The 21,006-nt window shown below is 40.6% G+C and overlaps 2 protein-coding genes across 3 annotated transcripts; one reads left to right on the forward strand and one right to left on the reverse strand.

Annotated features, from left to right (window-relative positions):
• Positions 1–1,582: 1,582 nt before the first annotated feature.
• Positions 1,583–12,440, reverse strand: ABHD13 (abhydrolase domain containing 13). 2 transcript variants are annotated; one of them, XM_060784933.2, is made up of 3 exons: positions 12,316–12,440; positions 7,175–7,284; positions 1,583–2,759 (listed from the first exon to the last, which is right to left on the reverse strand). In XM_060784933.2, the coding sequence occupies exon 3, from the start codon at positions 2,722–2,724 to the stop codon at positions 1,711–1,713; it is 1,014 nt and encodes a 337-aa protein (XP_060640916.2). In that variant the 5' UTR covers positions 2,725–2,759; positions 7,175–7,284; positions 12,316–12,440; the 3' UTR covers positions 1,583–1,710. The 2 variants fall into 2 exon arrangements, with proteins under 2 accessions (XP_060640916.2, XP_060640907.2); XM_060784924.2 differs by having other exon boundaries at positions 12,273–12,440.
• A 69-nt stretch (positions 12,441–12,509) lies between these two features.
• On the forward strand, positions 12,510–20,570 carry LIG4 (DNA ligase 4). Its single transcript, XM_060784912.2, has 2 exons — positions 12,510–12,591; positions 16,547–20,570. The coding sequence occupies exons 1-2, from the start codon at positions 12,531–12,533 to the stop codon at positions 19,297–19,299; spliced, it is 2,814 nt and encodes a 937-aa protein (XP_060640895.2). The 5' UTR covers positions 12,510–12,530; the 3' UTR covers positions 19,300–20,570.
• The last annotated feature ends 436 nt before the right edge of the window (positions 20,571–21,006 follow it).

A 21,006-nucleotide genomic window follows, 5' to 3' on the forward strand; every position in this document is an offset into this window, starting at 1 on the left:
CCCCTTGTAGACCAAAAGTCCCTCCACCCATCCATCAAATATTGTACAAGGTGGTTTTAAGATCAGGCATTTAAAATATCATATAAACATTGAAGGTAGAGAGATGTTTCCAAAATGAAAGAAACCAGAACAGAACCATGAAAGACAGTAAAGTGCAAATACTACAATTAGTGAAACATATTCCATGATATTTTCTGCAAAATACACAGGATAGAGTTTACACAGCATAATGAACACAGAGAAAATGGATAATAAGTTGGGGAAGATGGCAAGGAATATAGCATGTAACATGAAAGGACGTAAAGGAATCAAGGAAAAATCAGACATAATAAAACTTCGTAATGAAAGAATGCAAGATTTCACTATCCTACAAAACATATGAATATGCTATTACACCACTTTTGTGCTCTCAAAACAAGGCATTGACAGAAGTATTTTTTACAAAAAATTTTCTTGAAATAAATCAAAAAATAAGTGGCAGCTTCTATAAGATTCTGAGGCAGTCTAGAACAGTTAAGGGACTTTTTTCTTGGAAAGTAAACCTTTCATAGCACATGTAGCCCAGAATGATCTGATTTTGCTGAAGAATTTACAATATCAAACTCCTAATTTTTTTTAGTACTTATGCCTTCACTATTGGTTCCGACACAACCATTTCAAAGTTTACTTGAGCAATTCCCTTTATTTCACAAATACTTCACGAGAAATAAGATACTGGCTTTTATGGATGAATACTTGTGGTTTATATTAATGTTTTATCTAGTCATGTGATTTACACAGATAACTGCATAACTGCATCAAGCAAAATGGCTAAAACCCCTACCTTGACATAAAGTTCCAGGGAAAAGGTTTATTCATCATTATTATTTGTCCATTGAGAAAAAAAGATTTAAAAGTTTTCTAAAATAGCACAAAAGCTGCAGGGGGGAAGCATAATAAATAAAATATGAAAAATATTCCTATTCCTCTATGTTGCCCAATTGCCATTTTAGTAATGATCAGTGTTTCAGTAAGACTGTTATATAGCTGCATTTTCCATCTCAAGGATTTTGGAGGATGAGCCATCAATGGCACCAAGAATGTAATTTAAAAGAAGCCAGTCTTTTAGTACAAGAGGCAAACACAGCAGCCTGTAGACTAACAAGGCTGCTTAACTTTGTCAATGTATTACAATATCAAAATTACTGCAGCATCTACTTTAAATGCATAATTTTTCATTTGTCCTTAAGGCAGAATATGATATTTAGAAGTCATATATGTAGCCTTGTCTGAGCTAACTGCATACTGCTTTACTGCAGTATATAACTTTAAGCGTACAATATCACTCATGCATAACAACAGAATTTGGGGTTTATCAAAAACACCAAAGCTGCAAAGTATGTTCTGGTAACCATATACACCTTTGACATCAAAACATGCATGATCTGTAACAAATTTGCTCTTCCCTTAAAATCAGCATAGCTTTAATTCAGCAACAATTTGATATAATATGTCTTTATGAAAAGGGTCTTAAAATTAGCATTAACAAACTAAGTATTCCTCCATTTACAGTACTGAATATAAAAACTATCTGGATCACAAATTAGCAGATCTCTCCATGTTTAATTGCATTCTTTAGATAGGTACAGACAGAGCACACATTTTCAAAATGGTCATTCGTTATCACTTTCCACAAGTCCAGGTACAGTCAGAAAGACAGGTTGGAATTAGTTATATTATTGTTACATTTGATGACATTTTTTCTGTTTCTTCGGGGGAGTGACTCTTTAGCACTTCTTTAATGAACTGTTCAAGTGCAGTGAAGTAGCCTTGGCACTGCCAAGTGTCATTATGAGTTCCATCTGGAAAAATGGCTAATCTTTTAGTCCGAGCAGGGGAAAGTTCATAGAGTTGTTTCATCATAACTGGAGGAATCAACTGGTCAGCAAGCCCAGAGACGAAAAGGGAAGGCATTCTGCACTGAGATATTTTTCGATAGGAGAGGAACTTGTTTTTATAGCACCACAAGGGAAGATACCTCATGGGGAAGAAAGAAAACAGCGTGGTGGCCATATGTGGGATGCTAAGGAAGGTGTTCTCCACCATGATGGCAGAAATTCTATGGGAATTCTCAGATGCTAGCTGAATAGCAACTGCTCCTCCCAAGGAACGGCCAAAGAGGAAAATTTTTGTCTTATCAAGATCAGACCTAGTCATGATGTAGTCTAAAACAGCCTCCGAATCTAAGTAGATGCCTTCTTCGCTTGGTTCGCCTTCACTTTTCCCATAGCCTCTATAGTCAACCAGCAGTAAGTTGACTTTCAAGTTCACTAGCATCAACAAGGCATTTGGAAGTCTGTGACCAATGTTTCCGGCATTCCCATGAAAGTAAATGATAGTAGGCGAATATGAGGAATTGTCTCCTGTGTATCTGAGAAGAATTAGATTGAGCAATACACCATCTTTGGTTCTGATGAAGATGTTTTCATGAGGAATGCCAGTAGGCATAGGAACATAAAGCCGTGAAGAAGAGGGCTGCTCTGGGAAATAAAGCAAGACATCCTGGAATTTATACAGTATACCTGCAATAGACACAAATATTAACAAAGGCAGAACCATGCCTCCATACAAATGGAAAGTTACTATCAAAGGTAAGAGGGAAATACGGCAAAGGGCCCAGGACCATGACACCAAGGCAAGCAGCCACTTCTCAATGAAAGTCCAGAGCATCCATGATTTTTCCATTATAACAGTCAATGAATTCTTAGTCAATATGAATCCTGAAAGAAAAAAAAAAACATTTTGAATTATAAAAATGTTCACATTTCTACAATGAAACATATTACATTAATAGGATTGCTTCTGATGAGGAAAGAGCAGCACATACAACTATGAACAACTACTCATTTATTCTAGATACATTCCATATATTGTTGGTTTGTCAACATTAATATAATTACAGTTTTGAGAGTAAGGTTAAAGTGTCGGTGTAATGAGGCAGTGGAAAGTTCTACTGTTCAGGATGAGTTCTTTTAAATCAGTACAATTTAAATCATCATTAAATCCCCCTCCCAGACTGAAATCAAAATTTTCACCATCAAATTCACTGAGCAAGAATTCCTACTGCCTATTTACCAGTATAGTAGCATTTATTAGGATTAAGTGGGTGACCCTTCTGAAATAAATGATGAGAAGTATTTTGTGGCTCCTTAAAAACCTTAACTTAGTGTAAGCTTTGATGTACTGCATATGCCATTACTTAGTTCAATTATGCCAAACTCTACTTTTAACTACAAAGGCTGATAAACAAAAGTTAGAGCTTGAAACTGATTTAAAGAATTGTGTTGACGTGCCAGTAAATCCTGTCCACCAATCCCACCACATCCCCTTGCTTTACGGAAAAGTCATTTTGAGGACTGCCACACCAACCATACTAGAGCACTTTATGCTCTCCAAAAGTGTATGCTGAGGGACTTCATAATCATAAGACTCCTTAACAGGAGTAGAACACCTGGAAACACCACCTGGGGTAAATGTGTCTCTTTCACTCACACTGGGAATCTTCTGACCATTATGATCAGAGAGTGAAAACTATGCAGGGAGGGATATTCATTAAGATCTCTTCTTTGACAACACCCTGCAACATTTTAACTGAATAAACATGCCAACAAATGCAAATTCAAATCCCTCCAAAGTTACCAAGAGCGACAGATATGCCTGTTGCCCAAAAATGATGATCACAGCCATGCAGGGAGCTGGCAATAGCCCTCTGAACTCCTCGGCCATTGTACTGTGGAGTCCCGCAGGGTTCAGTACTGTCCCCTATATTGTTTAACATATACATAAAGCCATTGGGAGAGATCATCCGGAGTTTTGGGGTGCGGTGTCATCTGTACGCAGATGATGTCCAACTCTATCACTCCTTTTCACCTGCTACTAAGGAGGCTGTTCAGGTCCTGAACCAGTGCTTGGCCGCTGTGACGGACTGGATGAGGGACAACAGATTGAAACTAAATCCAGACAAGATACGGGGTTACAGCCTGTACTGGACGGGGTCACACTTCCACTAAAGGCGCAGGTTCGCAGTCTGGGAGTTCTCCTACACTCATCGCTGAGCCTGGAACCCCAGGTTTCGGCGGTGGTCAGGGGAGCTTTTGCACAACTAAAACTTGTGCGCCAGCTGCGCCCGTACCTTGGGAAGGCTGACTTGGCCATGGTAGTCCACGCTTTGGTTACATCCCATTTAGACTACTGCAATGCTCTCTACGTGGGGTTGCCTCTGAAGACTGCCCGGAAGCTGCAGCAAGTACAACGTGCGGCAGCCAGATTACTAATGGGTGCTGGGTACAGGGAGCACACCATTCCGCTGTTACACCAGCTCCACTGGTTGCCAATTAGCTTCCGAGCACAATTCAAAGTGCTGGTGTTAGCCTATAAAGCCCTAAACGACTCCGGCCCGGTTTACCTCTCCGAACGTATTCTCCCCTACGAACCATCAAGATTACTAAGATCATCTGGAGGGGCCCTGCTCTCGGTCCCACCAACCTCACAAGCGCAGCTGGTGGGGACGAGGGACAGAGCCTTCTCGGTAGTGACCCCGCAACTCTGGAACTCTCTCCCGCCAGAGGTTAGAACCGCCCCAACAATCCTGACATTCAGGAAACAGGTGAAGTCGTGGTTATGGAGACAGGCTTTCGAAGAATGAGACAATGATCTGGATGGAAGACGGTGTATATTCAATTTTAGTATGACGACTGACCACTGTAGTTTTAAATATATGTGCTTTTTAATGTTTTATTGTAATGTGTATTTTGATATTTTACCGACTGTATGTGTTTTTATGGTTATGAGGTATATAAAACTTTGAAATAAATAAATAAATAAAATAAGAAGAGAGGGTATGTGAGGGGGGTTTTAATCAGTTTGTCTTTTAATCATTACATGTAGCCTGCCCATTGTTATTGTGCCAGTGCTTATTGTAATTTTTTACATTGTTATGTATGTATATGTTTTATGTTAATATGTTATTGTTCGCGTTTTCGGTTTGTGTTTTGTTTTTTTCTTTACTGTAATTGTTATTTGGACTTGGCCTCATGTAAGCCGCTCTGAGTCCCCATCGGGGAGATGGTGGCGGGGTATAATAAAGTTTATTATTATTATTATTATTATTATTATTATTATTATTATTATTATATTATTAAGTGGCAGATGTGCTAAAGAACCCTGTTAGTGAATTGTCAAGATCTATAACAGGGCACTGGCAAGAGTGTCCTGGTGAACACTGTACTCTAAAGATGTACATCAGCACTCCCTCGTCGGTATCCCAGTGTGTATTGGGCTCATACATAATGTAACAGTAGCACCTTGTTGAATATGAACATTGAAAAACTGCTCAATACTATTTCTCACCATGTCCCCTCTACACCTCTAGGTGAAATGAGGGTGGGTTGCCATGCTTTTTTATATTCCTCATCTGTTTTAGATCTTTTAGATCCTTTTAAAAGCAGGAAGTCAGCTGGAAGGGGGGGGGGACAAAACTAAACTGCCCACACAGTAGAGTATGCTGAGCAACACAATCGATTTTCACACATAAAAATAAATAGTGGTGTGGGAACATTCTGAAATCATAAAAACAACATGAGGCCGTTTTCCTCACCTCTTGGCACATTTGCATTGACAATTTAATCTAAAGGTTCCCCAAAATTGCTCCATGGAAGCAAAACGCTGAACAGTCGATCTAGGGCAAGCCCACTTTAAGGCAGCCTTGACCTGTGTTAACCCAAGTCACAGGATACTCCAAATTCTGGCCCAGAATTCGGAGCAACCCATGATTTTGGGCCCACGTAAATAGATGCCTCAGTTCCAAGACAGAATCAAATACAACTGTTCACACAGCCATCCTGTATTTCCCAGGCTCATTAGCCAGGGCAACAGAGTGATCAGGGAAAGGAGGAAGGACAAAGAGGGAGAGATTCCTTCTTTCCCTTCTCCCCCATACAACATCCCTGCAGGTGACAGATGAACAGCAGGATCCATTAAAATCTTGGTTTTGCGATCAGGCTTTCGGACAATAAACATAAAGTAGCACTTTGATTGGAAATGGACTAGCAAAATGATATATATGAGGATACGGTTTTATTGTTCTATCAACGGGTTTGTGGACTGAATATTGTTTTCAATTAATGACTGTTATGATAATTTGGTTATAATTAATTGCTATTCTTTTTACCTTGTATGTATTTATGGTTTTATACTATGTTATTGATTTGTGGCATCGAATTACTGCCTATGTTAGCTGCTCTGAGCCCCCCCCCCCCCCCCGCGGGGGTTGAGAAGGGCGGGGTAAAAATGCTGGAAACAAATAAAATAAATATAATGTCATGCCTAGGAGATTACTGTGACACATAAAATTTGAGTGTATGATAGGGTTGGCCATCCAAAGGTACCAAACCAGGTTCAGCACTGCTGGGCAGTCAGGACTTCCTCCCAATTCCACAATGGTAGCTGTGAAAACCACCTTGGGCTGATCCCATGTAAACTATGCCAGATGAGCCCCAGGATAATGGGTTAGTGTAGCTCCACCCTCTGATAAAATGCCTCGCTCTGGCTTAGAATGATTACATACAAGTCATCCTATTTTCCTAACTTTAATTTTTTTTGGGTAAACAATTAAAGTAGTTTCCCTAATCTTTTTTATTATTTGTAGTAATACAGTGTTGTTTGGAAACACTTATATAATGCAAAAAGCTGTCAGGGACCATTCTATAAGGACAAAACTATAATGGCATGCACTTTCAAATACACACTTCTTCAATAACTCTCAGTATATATTCCTAGAGAGAACATTGAGAAAACAAATCCTAAATCTCATTTCAGTGCAACCATTTAGAATTACCGAGAGCAATACCAATAATGGAAAAGACTTCAATTCATATTAATGATGTTGTGATTACAATATAGTAAGGGTACAATCAAATATCGTAAGGATATTTGGAAGCATATGAAACCTTTGACATACAAAAGAATATCATTTTTCCAGTTCTAATTTCACCTATGAGTGCAGTCATTAGCAATGTAATGTAAGATATACTATACCTGACAGGACAGAAAATATAGTGCAGTCTGAGTTTTCTGGTAATATACATTATATACAGTACATTAAGATAAAAAGAACAGCCATTAGGTAAAGTCGTACCTAATAATCAATTTCTTGAATGAAGACTCTCTTATAAAGGCCATCTCTTTTCAACTTTAAATCAGGAACTGTTTCATAAACAAGAATACCCACAGGATTTAGTACTAGAGCTAGAACAAGGAGGAAAAAGAAAATAAATTCAAGCAATACATGTTTAAGACACTGGAACATTTTTTTAATTAAAAAAAATCATTGCTAGAATTGCTATACCAGCACATTAAGTGATATAAGAAGCACTCTTGTTGGTGACTTGAAGTTGAACAGTGAAAATTGTTGAACAAGGCATTTAAGAGGGAAAACATTAGGAGCCATCATCCAACAATGGACACCTCAGCCACTTTGAACTAGTATATTCTACTGTTTTGTTACAGTAATTGCACATAACTACTATAATTGGATAAACTTTAGGGGCTCTTTTCTCCCTCATTTTTGCAACTATTGGGGCGAAACTTGCTAGAATGGGGACCCACAGGGCCATCTAGTTCAACTCCCTTCTTCCAGGCAGAAGGGAACCATCAAAACTCTCCTGACAGATGGCCATCCGGCCTCTAAATTAAAATGCTTCCCCTATTGAGTTGGAAGGGACCCCCAACAGCTATCCATTTAGGGATTTCTTCCCAACACAGAACTGATTTATTTACTATAAGTATCAGTCAGTCCTCCTTGTTGCAGATTCAACAATTTATTGGTACTCTGGCTACCTGCTGCTACGAAGAGACAAATCTCTCCCCGATCCTGATTTGGGTTTTCTGATGCTGAGCAGAATTCTGGGAAATGTAGTTTAGGGCAGGGCCTTTTGTATCTTCTGGAATAGGGCTCCTTGCCTTCCCAAACTACACTGCCCAGGGTTCTGTGCTTTCTTTCACAGCAAACTCTGCTTTCTTCCTGCTTTCTCTCTCCTAATGGCAAGAGACCAATAATTTAAAGAGGAAAGGCATCCTTTCTGGCCTTGCTTTGCTTCCTTGTGATGATCATAAAACTGACTTTGGGAGGCTTCTGAGACTTATAAAATGCAAATTAAAAAGTAGTGCGTAAGTTTCGATTCTCAAGTTTTTGGCACAGGCCACGTCCACGTGTCGGATATCACCTGTTAAGTGTGAATTTCACAAATTTGATACAACTTAATGAAGACTAACAAATCTGCACACCCCCATTCCCTATGAAGTAAATCCCTTTATTTTTTTAATTAAAAAGTCAGCTTAAAAATATGGGTTGGTACTAAATAATAATAATTATTATACTTTATTTGTATTCTGCCCTATCTCTCCTAGGGGACTCAGGGCAGATTCCAGCAATCACAAACAGGAAGGCAAACATTCAATGCCTTAAAACTACCCATAAACACAAATACAATAACGACCCACCTGAATTCCAAAGTAAACCAACATCTAATCATGAATTGTAACATAAAACTAAATGTACATAATCAAATTAAATTATAGCTAACCTAAAAACATGAACCTCGATTTCAGAATCACTTAAGGTCATGCCAATTACAGCCCCTGGTGGTGCAGCGGGTTAAACCGCTTAGGTGGTGAGCCTGCTGACTGAAAGGTCAGCAGTTTGAATCCGGGGAGCGGGGAGAGCTCCCACCATTACCCCCAGCTTCGGCCAACCAAGAAGTTCGAAAACATGCAAATCAATGTAGATCAATAGGGATCGATTCAGCGGGAAGGCATGGCGCTCCATGCAGTCATGCTGGCCACATGTTCTTGGAGGTGTCTATGGACAACGCCGGCTCCTTGGCTTAGAAATGGAGATGAGCACCACTCCCCAGAGTGGGACACAACTAGACTTTACAATTTTACTAAAGGTTCCATTAAGAAAGTTTAAAATTAATTATGTCACCATGATTCAACAGCGCCAACTGAGCTGACAAGGCCATGATAGTTTCCAGTCAAGGTGTATTAATTAGTCCAGACCTAATGAGCACAAATAGGTTTTTAATTGTTTTTGAAGGAGAGAAGGGTGGGGGCCATTTTTATTTCTTTAGGGAGGGGTTCCAGTTGCAAGGAGTAATCATGGAGAAGGTCCTTTCTCTTGTTCGCACTAAAGGACAGGTAGTCTAAACAGAAAAGTTGCATTACCAGTCAAAAGCCCACTGTGCAACGCTTTTCCTCTTTATGGATCAGAAGTTGGAAAGCACAGGTCAAATCCAAGTGGGACAACCTCACCAGCTCAGGGCCCTTCCACACAGCCATATAACCCAGAATACCAAGGCAGAAAACCCCACAATATCTGTTTTGAACTGGGTTATCTGAGTCCACACTGGGTTGTTGTAGGTTTTTTCGGGCTATATGGCCATGTTCTAGAGGCATTTCTCCTGACGTTTCGCCTGCATCTATGGCAAGCATCCTCAGAGATAGTGAGGTCTGTTGGAACTAGGAAAATTGGGTTTATATATCTGTGGAATGACCAGGATGGGACAAAGAACTCTTGTCTGTTGGAGCTAGGTATGAATGTTTCAACTGACCACCTTGATTAGGATTTGATGGCCTGGCACTTTTTTGGTGTGGCCTGGCAGTGCCTGGGGGAATATTTTGTTGAGAGGTGATTAGCTGTCCCTGATTGTTTCCTCTCTGTTGTTTTGCTGTTGTAATTTTAGAGGTTTTTTTTAATACTGGTAGCCAGATTTTGTTCATTTTCATGGCTTCCTCCTTTCTTTTGAAATTGTCCACATGCTTATGGATTTCAATGGCTTCTCCGTGTAGTCTGACATGGTGGTTGTGAGAGTGGTCCAGCATTTCTGTGTTCTCAACTAATATGTAGTGTCCAGGTTGGTTCATCAGGTGCTCTGCTATGACTGACTTCTCTGGCTGAATAAGTCTGCAGTGCCTTTCATGTTCCTTGATTCGTATTTGGGCAACGCTGCGTTTGGTGGTCCCTATGTAGACTTGTGCACAGCTGCATGGTATACGGTAGACTCCTGCAGAAGTGAGGATGCTTCTTGTCTTTCGCTGAATGTAGCATTTGTTAGATTTTCTTGGTGGGTCTGTAGATAGTTTGTATGTTGTGTTTCCTCATCAGCTTCCCTATGCGGTCAATGGTTTCCTTGATGTATGGCAAGAACACTTTTCCTCTGGGTGGATCTTTGTCTTTACTCTCGTGGCTTGTTCTCAGTCTTGCAGACCGATGTCTGAAGCGGAGTATCCATTGGCCTGTAAAGCCTAGTTTAGGTGGTTCAGTTCATCTTGGAGGAGGAGGTGGGGTTTGCAGATTCTTTTCATAGATGTAGGCAAAACGTCAGGAGAGAATACCTCTATAGCAGGGGTCCTCAAACTTTTTAAACAGAGGGCCAGGTCACAGTCCCTCAAATAGTTGGAGGGCCAGATTATCATTTGAAAAAAACACGAATGAATTCCTATGCAAACTGCACATATCTTATTTATAGTGCAAAAAACACTTAAAAACAATACAATAATTAAAATGCAGAGTAATTTTAACAAATATGAACTTATTCGTATTTCAATAGGAAGTGTGGGCCTGCTTTTGGCTGATGAGATAGGATTGTTGTCGTTATTGTTGTTGACCCTGAGCGAGGGCCAGGTAAATGACCTTGGAGGGCCGTATCTGGCCCCCGGGCCTTAGTTTGAGGACCCCTGCTCTATAGCATGGCCATATAGCCCGAAAAAACCTACAACAACCCAGTGATGCCGGCCATGAAAGCTTTTGACAATACATTTTAAATGTTGTTGTGTTACTGTTAATGTTTATTGCTTATTTTTGTTATGATTTTACTTTATTGTTTTGTATTATAAGAGATAGGGCCTTCTCGGTGGTGGCTCCCCGGCTGTGGAACGCCCTTCCTACAGACATTAGATTAGCACCATCTCTAATGGTATTCCGCAAAAAAGTAAAGACCTGGTTATTTGCGCAGGCGTTCGAATAATTAGTGCAATGATTGGTGATGACATAGGAATTGAACAATGGATGACGAATCTGGATCGTGTTTTTAGTAATGAGACGCTAGTGAATGGTTATTATAGTCATTGTGTATTAACTGTGTATTAGATTAGGTCGTTAACTGTTTTTATATGAGTGCATTGAATTTTTGCTGTTTTTTGTGTGTTGTGAACCGCGGTGAGTCGCCTCCGGGCTGAGAACTGCGATATAGAAGCAAAGTAAATAAATAAATAAATAATATTATTTGTTGTTATTGCTTTTATTATTGATGTATTGTGGGCTCGGCCTCATGTAAGCCGCAGCGAGTCCTTTGGGAGATGGTAGCGGGGTATAAATAAAGTATTATTATTATAGGAGCCCCCAGTGGCGCAGTGGATTAAACCCCTGTGCCAGCAGGACAGGTCGCAGGTTCAAATCCGGGGAGAGGCGGATGAGCTCCCTCTATCAGCTCCCACTCCTCATGCGGGGACATGAGAGAAGCCTCCCACAAGGATGATAAAACATCAAATCATCCAGGCGTTCCCTGGGCAACGTCCTTGCAGACGGCCAATTCTCTCACACCAGAAGCAACTTGCTCCTGACACGACAAAAAATATATTATTATTATTATTATTATTATTATTATTATTGAGTCCACACTGCCATTTATCCCAGTTCAAAGCAGGCAATGTGAGATTGTATTCAGCTGTGTGGAAGGGCCCCCAGGAAGCTCTTCCATTTGGGAAAGAGGGAAGCGCATTCTTCACAAAGGCCACACCTGTAAAGACCCTCAAGGCAGGTGAGAGCCGAGCTCATGGAGGAAGCGCGTGCTTTCCCGCGGGCGGGCGCGCCTAGGCCCCGCTGCACGCCGTGCCAGATGGACAGGTCTCAGGGTGCCGGGCTAAAGCGAGGCCTATTATTGCCTGGCGCCTTGCTCGCCGCCTGCCCCTCAGGCTCCGCCTGGAAGAGACTGGAGTAGGCTTGTGCCCATTCTGAGGGAATGTTCGGCGCCAAGCCTTTTGAGGGAAAAGCAGGGATGAGGGGAATATGCAGTACACGTGGAGCAGCCCCCTCCCTCCGGTCCCTGCGCTTCCGTTGCCAAGAGACCAGCCCTTCACAGGTGCCCCAAGTATTTTATTATTGAAGGGGAAGGGGAAAGAAGGAGGGAAACCTTGCTGCGCCTGCGCGACCCAGTTCTTCCTCTCAGCTCGCCTACCTAAGCCTAAGCCTCCAGCGCTGCGGTGCTCCTCGCTCCTCACCGGGCTTGACATCCCCCGTCCCGTCCTCCTTTTCTTCCTTCCTTCCTCTCAGGTCAGTCGCCCGCCGCTTCCGGGAAGGCAGAAGCGCACCAGGAAGAAGCGCTTCCAGGGCAAAGGACGAAAAGGGCCTGAACGGCCACGCGCCCAAGCAGCAGCCTATCACAGGCAGCGCGCGGCCTAAGAAGGCGTGGCGTCGCGAGGCTGAGGGACTGCGCATGCGTGTGGAGGGCAAGACAGGAAGGAAGGAGGGGGTCTCCGTCTCTCCGCGCGCGACCGGTGAGGCAGCGTTTGCGTGTGTGTCTCGTTTCCATGGGAACCACTGACGCTTTCCTTTCGGGCTGGGGGAGGGGGACTGCCTGGGAGAGAGGCCTTCTCCCTTCCCCTCCATCTCCCTGGCTCACTTCTCAGCCCTTCATGGGTCTCCCTGGGTGAGACACTCAGGCCCAGCCTTTCCTCCTGGGCCAAAGAAAGGCAGCCCGAGGCCCCTTCCACACGGCTGAATAAAATCCCACATTATCTGCTTTTAACTGGAATATATATATATTTATTTACTGTATTTGTCTTTCACCCAGCATGCTCTCCTGATGTTTCTAAGGATGCCTGCCATCGATGTGGGATAGATAGATAGATAGATACGTTTTATTGATTGGCCTATTGGCCGTATCAAAACATTTAACACATAACACAATTAACACATAGTCATACATCCAACATACAACCCTCGGTATAAAAGGAGTTAAAATAAACAAGCTGTTAACAAGATCTCGTTCAGGTCAAATGTCTGCGTCACCTCCACAGTTTACCCCAATTATTCTAAATGTGCAATTCTCAGCTGTGTTGCTTTGAATAGAAAAAGGGCTGTTTTGTGTGTTATTTTAGGGTTCTGGCCGGCCAACAAAAATTAGGTTTTAATATATGGGTCCCAGTGTGTTTTTTGAATAATGTATGGTCCAAGGCAATGGTCTCTCTCTTTCTTATACAGCTCACAGTTAAACAATACATGTGTGATATCCTCCACCTCTGGTGCTCCACAAATACAAAATCGTTCGTTGTATGGGACTTGATTAAACCTTCTGTGCTTGTCCATTGTATCCAGCTGTTCAAAACGAGCTCTGGTAAATACCCTCCTGAGGTGTTTAGGCATTTCTGTTTTTAGATATCGAGCTGTTTGGAAGGTATGTTTAAAGCGGCCTAACCATTTCAGTGAGCCAGCTTTACTGAGGGTAGCGATGTCTTTTTGGCCTTCTATATCCAATACTCGTTGAGCAACTATTTTTGGGTCTAACTCTTCTAAGAGATTCGGATACCGAGTTGGAAGTCCACAGCTCCTAATGTATTTTGTCAGGAGAACTAACCAAGAGGTCTGATGTTGATTTTCTATCTGCTCTAACAGGCACAGTTTTGGGAGTCTTATCATTTTCCATGGCCATCAGTTTTGCCCAGTAGTTGTAGGCCCTGATTTTGGATAAGCCATCCACTGTGTGTACTCCCAGTTCCGCTCTTACTGCGGCAGCTGGGGTCATCCTGTCCACTCCTAGGAAACTTCGCAGGTGCTGTGATTGTGATTGCTCTAATAATGGTACCTGGTTTAGACCCCAAACTTCAGCTCCGTACAAGAGCATGGGAGTAACCTTTGCTTTATATACTTTGAGAAGTGGGTCTAAGGATCCTGGATCTAAGGAGCCTTTCACCCAGCATTCTCTCCTGATGTTTCTAAGGATGCCTGCCATCGATGTGGGTGAAATGTCAGGCTGGAACATGGCCAAATACAGTCCAGAAAACTTACAGCAACCCAATTTTGTATTTCTTCCATTTTAAGGCATTCCTTTTTCCCCATATAAATATCTCTGAAACAGGGTGCATCTTAGAATCACAGGTGCATGTGTATGTGTGTGTGTGTGTATGTGTGTGTATATATATCTTCTATATAAATAAAAATGTAATGTTTGTTTGTGATACCATCAGAACTCAAAAACCACTGGGGGAATTGACACCAAATTTGGACACAAGACACCAAACAACCCAATGTATGTCCTCCACTAAAAAAAAAATGATTTTGTCATTTGGGAATTGTCGTTGCTGGGATTTATAGTTTACCTACAATCAAAGAGCATTCTGAACTCCACCAATGATGGAATTGGGCCAAACTTAGCACACAGGGCTCCCATGACCAACAGAAAAAACTGGAAGGGTTTGGTGGACATTAACCTTGAGTTTGGGAATTGTAGTTCACCCACATCCAGAGAGCACTGTGGACTCAAACAATGATGGATCTGGACCAAACTTGACACAAAAATCCCACACAGAACCCCCATGACCAACAGAAAATACTTAAGGCCATCCAGTCCAACTCTCTTCACCAGGGCAAGAAAATGTAATCACAGCCCTGACAAAGAGCCATCCAGTCATAAATATAGATAGATAGATATGATTCTCTCTCACACACACACACAGATATAGTATCATAGATTTGAAAGAGACCCTTAAAGAAGTACTATGATATGTTGCATATTCCAGAGTAGGCAAACCAGACACTCTCCACATCAACACTGACAAAGAAACAACAAGAAATACTGTTTACTCACAAGCATAAAGGAATTACATATATTAGAAACCAACACTTTCTCATTACTTTATTTTCCAGATTACCAGACTGGGCCATAGCAACGCGTGGCAGGGGACAGCTAGTGTGTGTGTGTGTGTGTGTCTATATATATATATATATATATATATATATATATGTAATGTTTGTTTGTAGGATTAACATAACTCAGAAACCATTGGATGAATTGACACCAAATTTGGACACAAGACACATTACAGGCCAACAAGTGACCATCACTCATAAAAATACTGAAAAACACAGCAAAAGAGACTTTAAAAGCCAAAAACCAAAACTACATTACAATGCATGCACAAAACCACATATATATACACAAAACACATATACACACACAAAACACATATACACAGACTGGGCCGCAGCAACGCGTGGCAGGGGAATAGTATGTGTGTGTATGTATGTATGTATGGATATGGATATCTCAAAAAAGCTTTAATACTGAAATTAGTGTACGTCTTACAATCAATGGCATTTTAGAATGGAAGACGTATGGTATTTTAATTGAAGTATGAAGACATGTGACTGGTTCAAAGAAAAAGAAACAGAAGTATTTATTTATTTTATTTACAGGATTCTTACCCCGCCCTTCTCAACCCCGGGGGGGGGGGGGGGGGGACTCAAAGCGGCTAACAAAGGCAGCAATTCAATGCCACAAATCAATAACACAGTATAAAACCATAAATACATACAGAGTTAAAACAGCAATTAATTATAACCAAATTATCATAACAGTCATTAAATTAAAACAATACTCAGTCCACAAACCCATTGATAGAACAATATAACCGTATCCTCATAGATATCGTCTTGCCAATCCATTTCCAATCAAAGAACAATAAAACCGTATCCTCATATATATCGTCTTGCCAATCCATTTCCAATACATACAGTGTTAAAACAATAGCAATTAATTATAACCAAATTATCATAACAGTCATTAAACTAAAACAATACTCAGTCCACAAACCCATTGATAGAACAATAATATATATCATCTTGCCAATCCATTTCCAATCAAAGTGCTGCTCTATGTTTATTATCCTAAAGCCTGGTCCCAAAACCAAGATTTTAATTTCTTCCTGAATGCCAGGAGGGATGGGGTCGATCATATTTCATTTGGAAGCGCGTTCCACAGGCGGGGGGCTACAGCCGAGAAGGCACTGTCTCTCGTCCCCGCCAGCTGCGTTTGCGATGTTGGCAGGAGCGAGAGCAGGGCCTCCCTAGATGATCTTAAGTTACGAGGTGGGACGTAGAGGCAGATGCATTTGGACAAGTAAGCTGGGTCAGAACCGTATAGGGCTTTATAGGTCAAAACCAGTACTTTGAATTGAGCTCGGAAGTGGGCAGGTAGCCAGTGGAGCTGACACAACAAGGGGGTGGTATGCTCCCTGTATGTAGCTCCTGTTAGTAATCTGGTTGCTGCCCTTTGGACTAACTGCAGTTTCCGAACCATCTTCAAAGGTAGCCCCACGTAGAGTGCGTTGCAGTAATCTATTCGGGATGTGACCAGAGCGTGGACCACCATGGCCAGATAAAACTGGACACTTATTTCTTCAAAACAGAAAGTTCATATGCTTTTTTGATCCTTTTCATTTTTTTATTTTACAGTGAAGAAAAGAATCAATATGTCTTCTATCCCTGCGTCACATTCTCCTTCCAAGCTAACTGTGGCATCACAAGTTCCTTTTGGAGATCTTTGTTCAACTTTAGAACGAATGCAAAAAGGGAAATCTCGACCAGAGAAAACAAAATATTTCAAAGAATTTTTAGACTCCTGGAGGAAATTTCATGATGCTCTTCATAAAAATGAGAAGGATGTCACAGATTCTTTTTATCCTGCAATGAGACTGATTCTTCCCCAGTTGGAAAGAGAGAGGATGGCTTATGGAATTAAAGAAACGATGCTTGCTAAGCTCTATATTGAACTGCTGAACTTACCCAAAGATGGGAAAGATGCTTTAAAACTTCTGAATTACCGAACACCTACTGGTTCACGGGGGGATGCTGGAGACTTTGCTATGATTGCCTATTTTGTGCTGAAGCCAAGATGTCCCAAGCAAGGTCAGCTGACCATACAACAGGTAAATGATATTTTAGATTCTGTGTCTACCAATAATGCTGCTAGAAGAAAAGATCTAGTGAAAAAATATCTTCTGCAGTTAATAACTCAGAGCACAGCACTTGAACAGAAATGGTTGATCAGAATGATCATAAAGGATTTGAAACTTGGGATTAGCCAACAAACTATATTTTCTATATTCCATCCTGATGCTACTGAATTGCACAGTGTTACCACTGATTTGGAGAAGGTTTGTAGACTGTTGCACGACCCTTCTGTCTTCCTTAGTGATGTTTCTATTACATTATTTTCTGCCTTTAAGCCAATGCTTGCTGCTATTGCTAACATACAGCAGATTGAAAAACAAATGAACAACCAGAGTTTCTACATCGAAACCAAATTAGATGGTGAACGGATGCAGATGCACAAAGATGGAGATGTTTACAAATATTTTTCCCGAAATGGGTTTGATTACACTCAGCAATTTGGTGCGTCTCCTCTTGAAGGCTCATTGACCCCATTCATCCATAATGTTTTTGAAAACAATGTTCAGAAATGCATTTTAGATGGTGAAATGATGGCCTACAGTCCCACGACGCAGACCTTCATGCAAAAGGGAAACAAATTTGATATCAAAAGGATGGTTGACGATTCTGAATTGCAGACATGCTTCTGCGTCTTTGATGTTCTCATGATTAATGATCAAAAGTTGGGCCATGAGACGCTGAGCAAAAGATATGAAGTACTAAATAAAATCTTTACACCAATACCAGGTCGAATACAAGTGGTATCAAAAACCCAAGCAAACACTCGGAAAGAAGTAGTAGATGCTCTCAATGAGGCAATAGATAACAGAGAAGAAGGTATTGTGGTGAAGGACCCAATGTCAGTTTACAAGCCAGATAAACGTGGAGAAGGATGGCTGAAGATCAAACCAGAGTATGTTAACGGATTGATGGATGAACTTGACCTTTTAGTTGTTGGGGGCTACTGGGGAAAAGGTCTTCGTGGTGGCATGATGTCCCATTTTTTATGTGCTGTTGCCGAAACTCCACCACCTGGTAAAAAACCATCTGTATTTCATTCCATTTGCCGTGTTGGTTCAGGTTACACCATGAAAGAGCTGTATGATCTTGGCTTGAAATTAGCTAAACACTGGAAGCCATATCGTAAAAAGGATCCTCCCTGTAGTATCCTGTGTGGAACAGAGAAACCTGAAGTCTATATTGAGCCTTGTAATTCAGTCATTGTTCAGATTAAAGCAGCTGAGATTGTCAATAGTGATATGTACAAAACAGAGTGCACTTTACGGTTCCCTCGCATTGAGAAAATAAGAGAAGATAAAGAATGGCATGAATGTATGACGCTTGACCTTCTCGAACAACTCAGAGGCAAAGCTTCTGGGAAGCTAGCAACTAAGCACCTTGATATAAGCGATAATGAGCCACAAGAAAAGAAACGCAAGACTGTGCCAAAGGTTAAAAAGAAACTTGGCCTAATGGACCACTTCAAAGCCCCTGATCTTTCCAGCGTAAGCAAAGTTTCCAGTATGTTTCATGAGGTTGAGTTCTGCGTTATGAGTGGGACAGAAAGCTATACAAAATATGAACTAGAAAGCAAAATAGCAGAATTTGGTGGCAGCATAGTACAAAATCCAGGGCCGGACACTTACTGTGTTGTCGCAGGAACGGAGAACGTTAGAGTGAAAAATATTATTTCTTCTGATAAGCATGATGTCGTGAGAGCGGAATGGCTTGTACAGTGTTTTCAGACCAAACAATTTGTGCCTTGGCAGCCTGCTTTCATGATTCACATGTCTCCAGAAACCAAACAACACTTTGCCCGTGAGTATGATTCCTATGGTGATAGTTACACCGCTGATGTCAGTGTGGCCCAGTTAAAGGAGATCTTCTCAAGAATGAATGACTTGGAGGAAAAGATCTCATGGGAGGTGATTGCTGACATAGAAGCACGTTATTTATGGGACAGCTCTGGGTTGTGTTTGTTCAGGCAGTGCACCGTTTACCTGGATCCTTCTGATGAAGTGAGCAGTTCAGGTGCCACAATCAGTCAAACCAGACTGTTAACTAGGGCACTGACCCTTCGCTTTCATGGAGCAAGAGTTGTCCCACAGCTTGAGGAGGGAGTGTCCCATGTCATCAGTACAGATGGTGCTGATTTGACGAGACTAAAGACAATCAGAAGAACATTTGAAAGAAAATTTAAAATAGTGTCTGAGCAATGGGTACAAGATTCTATAAAGGCTGGGAAGCTGCAAAATGATAATAGTTACTTAATTTGAATGATGTTAATTAAAAAAGATAATTGCTTACCTTTTTATATATCTATTTGAAATAAATTTGCCACACAATTCATTCTTCTGTGCCCTTTTGCAGTTTAAAGGTAATGTTGTGAATGGCACAGACACACCCTTGAAAAATAGGATGTGTTTTTTAAAACTTTCTGCTTTGTGTAGCTATATTTTATGAGAAATCCACATGTTTTTACTCAGAACCCACTCTACAGATGAGTTATAATATACTAACCAAAGGGAATAGATTCCCACTAAAACCAAAACCAGTGTTATGTTTATGAATGAGGCTATGGATCATTTTTAAAAATCATATCTACTGAAATACATGGTCCCATTCATTTTTAAATTTTTCTTGTGATGGTATAACTTTTGAATAAAGAAATTGTCCATATAAGAAATATAATAATAATAATAATAATAATAATAATAATAATACTTTATTTATACCCCGCCACCATCTCCCCAAGGGACTCGGAGCGGCTTACATGAGGCCAAGCCCGACAACACATCAATAAACAAAAAAAGCAATAAACAAAAAACAATACAATTAATATAAGTCACATATAAACAATAACACACAAAGATTTAAACACCTATGTATCAATTTTAAAATAATGATTCTGTAATTACATATTTTAAGCCTTGTCAAATAATCAAAAGCACAGTCTCTGTCGTACTTTAGGAAATACTGAGAACTGTTGTCTTTAAATTAATCAGGCCAATGTTGATTTTATGCATGTTCAAAAATGCAAAATAGAAACTTGAAAGAATACTTAGGTATAGTTCCACGGTTGTGATAATAAAAGTATGTTTATTGTAAAGGGGCAGTTGTTTGGACTTTATATATGATCTGCATTGTATTTTTACACACTGTGTTGATTTTTGCAGCCTTAGGGAGTTTATTCCTGTAACATCAAAATAATAATAATAATAATAATAATAATAATAATAATAATAATAATCTTTATGTAACAGTTCAGGCTATAGATTTGATCGCACCAATAAAGGCATTGTGGCTCTTCCAGAGGTCTTTTCTAGTTAGTTTGAACAAACAAATATCAAAACATCATTTCAGGATTTGTAGGTTTTTAAATAACTGCTATTCCTTAGCTGGGCATTGATGCAGGAGAGGGGAATAAATTTCTTGTGTTTTGTCTTAATCTGCATTTAAGTAGAATTTCTGAATATAATTATACAAATTATGTTTTTTCCAAAGATATGTAGTTGTGTCTTATAATAAAAGAGGAATTTGCTCAGAAGATGTCATTTTGAGTGTTTTTCAAATGTTAGCATATTTAAAGAGGTTTGGGGAGAATTCACCATGATTTGTAGGAGTTGTAGGTACTGGGATGTATAGTTCACCTGCAGTCTAACTTCACCAACAATGGACCTAGAACTAACTTGGCACACAAAACCCCCATGACCAACAAAAAATACTGGAGGGCTTTGGAGGAATTTATAGGCATTGTAGTTCCCCTACATCCAGAGCACACAATGAACCCAAACAATGATGGTTCTGGACCAAATTTAGCATGCATACCAAATATGCCCAAATTTGAATACCAATGAGTTTTGAGGATAATTGGCCTGGACATTTTGGAATTGTAGGTCCTGGGATTTATAGTTCTCCTGCAATCAGTGAGCACTCTGAACTCCACCAAAGATAGAATTGGATCAAACTTGGCACACAGAGCC

Source organism: Anolis sagrei, chromosome 1 (assembly GCF_037176765.1).
Source record: "Anolis sagrei isolate rAnoSag1 chromosome 1, rAnoSag1.mat, whole genome shotgun sequence".
Lineage (NCBI taxonomy): Eukaryota > Metazoa > Chordata > Lepidosauria > Squamata > Dactyloidae > Anolis > Anolis sagrei.

Bases quoted from the DNA above. Each gene is read 5' to 3' on its own strand.
- ABHD13 (XM_060784933.2), bottom strand. From the start codon at position 2,724: ATGGAAAAATCATGGATGCTCTGGACTTTCATTGAGAAGTGGCTGCTT.
- LIG4 (XM_060784912.2), top strand. From the start codon at position 12,531: ATGCGTGTGGAGGGCAAGACAGGAAGGAAGGAGGGGGTCTCCGTCTCT. The intron at 12,592-16,546 runs GTGAGGCAGCGT...TTTATTTTACAG, and splicing joins CGTCTCTCCGCGCGCGACCG to TGAAGAAAAGAATCAATATG.